Here is a 5186-nt window from a genome sequence, read left to right as displayed (position 1 = left end):
AATATTCCAACATCAACACATTTTGTCAACATGTTTGCTGGATTCTTTGCACCCTCTATCTTCTCAAAACACATCACCATCTTCAACTAACCTCCGAGTGAAATGGTATCGTCTTCTGTGTTTTGAATGATAGACCGGGTTCCTCGCCAACAGCATGAGTCTCAGGAGTTTCTTGAGTATCTGCTACAACATCACTATGTGAATCTTTCAGCAACTCAACCTCAACTCCCACTTGCTTCACCTCTGGTTTCTCAACAAAAGTCTCAAGAGTTTCTTGAGTATTGGCTACAACATCACTCTGTGAATCTTTGAGCAACTCAACCTNCATCACCGCTTCGGTCATAGGTTTGCTTAATTCTTTCGACACCCTGTTGAGGTTTATATGATCGGAGAATTATGCTAACTTATTTTCTAACGCAAAATTATTGGTTAGATGTTTTTTTTCGAATTTGGGGTTGGATTAATTTTTTTAAAAATTGGAACAAATGAGAATTGGTTTGGGTTGCAAATTCAAATTCAAGCGATGGAGGTGGAAGAATTATGAAGGCTTCATTCTTCTCCTTATTTCTTGGAGAGGCAGCCGAGCTTGTTTCTCTTATGGCAAAGGCTTTCCCAGAGTTGGAGCTCACAAAAGAAGACTGTCTCGAAATGAGTTGGGTTGAATCAATGGCCTTTTCAGCAAGTGTGTTTGTTTCTGCTGAAAGCTTGGAACTATTGCTTGATAGAACCACCCAACTCAGCAATGGCAGGTACAAGATCAAATCTGATTATGCCACTGAACCCATCTCAGAAACCGCCCTCAATGGTATATGGGAAAGGTTCAAAATTGAAGAACTAGAAACATTGCAGCTCGTACTGATCCCTTTTGGAGGTAAAATGAATGAGATTTCTGAAACAGATACCCCCAACCCACATCGAGCTAGGCATCCCATACATATCGGCTACTACGCTACATGGCACCGACCCGATGCTGATTCGAGACACTTGGAATGGACCCGAGAGCTCCATGATTACATGACTCCTTTCGTATCGAAATCGCCGAGAGCTGCATACATTAACAACAAAGACCTTGACATTGGAAGAAACAACGAGGATGGGATCCCGACTAGCTATGAAGAAGCAAGCATTTGGGGGCATCAATATTTTGGAATTAACTTTGAAAGGTTAGTGGAAGTGAAAACGAAGGCTGATCCTTTTAACTTCTTCCGGCATGAGCAGAGCATACCATCGGTAGCACCGATACGAGGAATCCAAGCAAAGATGGCTTCATACTCCGATGTGTCTTACGAGACCATGCCTAGTGCAATGCAATATCTCTAGCTAAAGCTAGATTTGAAATACCTAAAATCACTACTATCAGATTATCAGATTAGCCTAAGCTCATAGGTGGAATATAACTCTTAAAATATTATCAATAAAATAATAAATTTCAACCTAAAAATAACTTTGTCATTGAAAATACCGTCATGATTTTACATGTTCAAAACATAATTCAGACATGAAATTAGTAATAGTAATGAAAATTAATTTGAAGCATGAAATGCATAACAACCTATTATAACCTATGTCTAGAAAATTAAATATGCTACTAGCCTATACACATGTTATGGTCTCTCATTGCAATGTCATCATTAATTGGGGGCGCCATGCTATTACCTGAAAAATGATGTAGCACATGGCTGTTAGGATCGCACAATAACACACACACTCGATCTAGATGAACACAAAGAATAAGAGAGAGAAAATGTGTCTTGTCTTTACCTAAAAAATGATATAGCACATGGCTGTTAGGATCTCACAGCACACAGATGTTAGGATCTCACAGCACACGGCTGTTAGAATCTAATAGCAACGCACACACTCTATCTAGATGAACACAAAGAACAGGAGAGAGAAAATGTAAGGAGAACTCTGGCTCAAGGTTCATATTGATGGCTTCATGTATGTACGAGAATATAGAGAATGAAGAAACTACATTTTGATAACAATTGAGGCTTTGAACAACCCCAACTTTCCAACATAACACATTTTTTCAATATGTTTGCTGGATTCTTTGCACCCTCTATCTTCTCAAAACACATCACCATCTTCCACTAACCTCCGAGTGAAATGGTATCGTCTTTNAACTTCTCCCTCTTGTTCTCAGTGATGGACGCCATCTCTTCCTGCATTGCCTTTAAGCCGCCATGGGTTCTTCTCTACTTCGGCGAAAGAGTTCGATTCATCCACTCTGATGGCATACAGTTCGGCCACCTCTTCTTCGAGCTCACATGCCGCCAGTCCTGGTGGTTCACCTTCTCCTAGTAGGTCTTCAATCTTCCAGTACCTGGCCGCCGGACCATCATTGTGATCGGCATCCAACGTTGAATCTGCAGTATGTGGTGTTGCGAACTCCACATGTTCAGGGGGCGTAGCAGGAGTTGCGGCCAATGTTGCCGTAGGCGTGTCCGGTGCAGCTGCTAGCGGCGGTGATAGTGCCCGGTGCTGCGCTCCTCCTTCTCCCGGCTCGATGATGAGGTACTCCACTGTGAATTGATCTAGATTCTGGTCTGTCTCAATCACGTCGTTCCACCACCAGAAGGTGTTCTCGTCGAAGACGACGTCGCGTGACACGTGAGCTCGCCCCCCCAAAGGATCATAGAGCCTGTACACCTTGCTCCCGGGTTCGTAGCCAATGAAGACGACCTTCAGCCCCTTGGGATCGAGCTTGGCGAGGTGGGGATGCGTGATCTTCATATATGCGACGCAGTCGAATACTCGGAGATGATGTACCACATGTTTCTTGTTGTACCAGACCTCGTGTGGTGTCTTCCCTTCGAGGCTTTGCATTGACGACCGGTTGAAGAGGTAGACAGCCGTCATGACCGGCTTTCCCCATAACCTCCCAGGCATCCGTGTAACACTCTTAATTTTCTAAACTTAATTAGTGACGTCACCCATGCATACATAATTCATTACACGGAAGCTCATCATAAATAACCTTGGCAAAACACAACAAAGTCTTTCATAAAGTTCATAGTTCCAAAACAAACCTATCTCCAAAAATAAAACCTTCGGTAACTAAATTCAAAATAAATCTAAATAAAACAATATTCAATGTTTTAACTTAAAACAATCAAATAAATGTAAACTCCTAAAAATATTCTCTCTCCAACTTCCATGGTGTCCTCAGCTCAGCCGTCAACTGTACATTGGCGCCTTGCCTTTACCTGGAAAATGTAGGTAGCATGTGGCTTGAGTATTTTATGAAATACTCAGTAAGTCACCCCGCTGTTGGGGTTAGAAATGCAAACACATGCAACATATGAGCGGGACCTAACTTTTCATAAAGTTTACATAGCCTTGGGCGCTTTTCTATTCCGGGTAGGATTGGATGTGTGGTACTCCTTCACACACGGCCCATGTATGCGTACATGGACCCACCAGGCGGGCTCGTATACATACCCATGTGCCTGACTTGGCCGGGCACAAGTGTTACATGTCACCGGACACTACATAACACAAAAGGGCCCGCATGATATCACGGCGAACATAAATATCATAATTCATTCTTTCGTATCATAAAGGGGAAGAATCCTGATGCACATGACATACATATATGCATGAAATCCCTTAACATATCTAACATGGCATTACATAAGCATTGCTAACATCGCATATACGTTTCTTAAATTATGGAATCTCACATGACTTACATTACATGGCATATTACATAACATGAAGTACATTCCAGTTGCATAAGCATCTCATGACATGACTCGATAATACTATGCGTATCCATGGCATCGATCAGCCTTTTCATGGCATATATTACTAACATGTCATTCATAACTTTACATAACATAAATAGTCAACAGTCAACATAATCCATTATGTTTCATAGCATAAACAGTCACATAATTCATACATCATACAGTCATATCACATAATAAAACATGGTGCATGCAGGGGCCACAAGGCATGCACAATCATACAATACATAGTAAACTAACTCTAACAGTAAGATCACTTACCTCGATGGCCTTGACCGAAGTCACTCACAACAAGCTAATCCCAATGGTTAAATACGTCCTATAATAACCACATAAAAACTTAGGAACCTTTCATAACATACCCTAGCTAAATCTCATGTTATTTATCAAAATAAACTCCCAACACAATCTGTCTTTGACGGTTAGAAACCATACTGACCTCAGATGGTAAATCTAAGGGCAGAAACGGCTTCGTAAGGACCAAAAACCTTGGAATTGATATATTATAGTGATACCGAGCAGATAAGCCGAGCTGCCGAGACGGCCCACTAAGCCGCCAAGCCGAGCCGCAGGATTTGACAGAGTCGAGCCGCCGTACACGTCAAGCCGAGCCGAGAGCACGCTGCGGAACCGAGACCAAGGCTGTAGCGCGCATCCGTGTTGGACAGAAACGCACAGGGCCCGCGTTCGTTCGTGGGCCGGTTCAGAGGCCGAAACCCGACCCGACTCTGCGTCTTCTTCGCCCCAACCCTCATGAAACCCTAATTTGATGTGTCGCCGCTGCCGACGACACAATCCCTTCCGTTTCTAATGATGGTCACGTGGTGTCCTCCTCCTTCACTTTCGACGGTTTGCCTTCTTCGACATAGCGATTCCGACGTCGACGCTAACTTCCACTCGACTCTTCCTCTAAAACAGCAACTTTCGAGAACTCGCCGAGCAAGAACCAGTGAACCAACCCACACGTTTCACCGGCTAACACTTTTGATTTTTCCGTACCCTCAGACACCCTCGAAAACACGAACAAGGTTGGAGAGAAAAAGTCGTTTTCAAGGAAGGAGAAGAGTTGAATATACTAATATAAAAGATTTCATAACTTTTTCATTAAGGTAGTAACTTCCTTGTCAGAAATCGTGCATCTTTCCCAGCGAGAATAAATGCATAGCATAATATATTTTCATTTTGGCAGCAAAAATAAAATTCCAACATAAAATATAAAAGAAATAAAAATAAAATCTTAACTAAATAAGGCAAAAATGGAAAATCTGAATCGTTACATCTCGGCAGTCATCAGCGGTGATCTTGCCGTCCCAACGATAGTCTGGTTCCGATGCTCCACCACCCCATTCTACTGGGGGGAGTAAAGTGTCGTTAGGTGATGCTGCATGTTGAGCTCGTCGCAATACTTGCCAAAGCTCGCCTAAGTGAATTCTC

At 42.7% G+C, this 5186-nt stretch overlaps 1 protein-coding gene across 1 annotated transcript; it reads left to right on the top strand.

Annotated features, from left to right (window-relative positions):
- Positions 1-540: 540 nt before the first annotated feature.
- Positions 541-1320, top strand: LOC111786331 (inactive tetrahydrocannabinolic acid synthase-like). Its single transcript, XM_023666638.1, has one exon. It carries the CDS (start codon positions 541-543, stop codon positions 1318-1320), a length of 780 nt encoding a protein of 259 aa, XP_023522406.1.
- The last annotated feature ends 3866 nt before the right edge of the window (positions 1321-5186 follow it).

The sequence above is a fragment of the Cucurbita pepo genome, unplaced genomic scaffold (genome assembly GCF_002806865.2).
Source record: "Cucurbita pepo subsp. pepo cultivar mu-cu-16 unplaced genomic scaffold, ASM280686v2 Cp4.1_scaffold001461, whole genome shotgun sequence".
NCBI classification, from domain to species: domain Eukaryota; kingdom Viridiplantae; phylum Streptophyta; class Magnoliopsida; order Cucurbitales; family Cucurbitaceae; genus Cucurbita; species Cucurbita pepo.
This window is presented reverse-complemented; position numbering and strand designations above follow the sequence as displayed.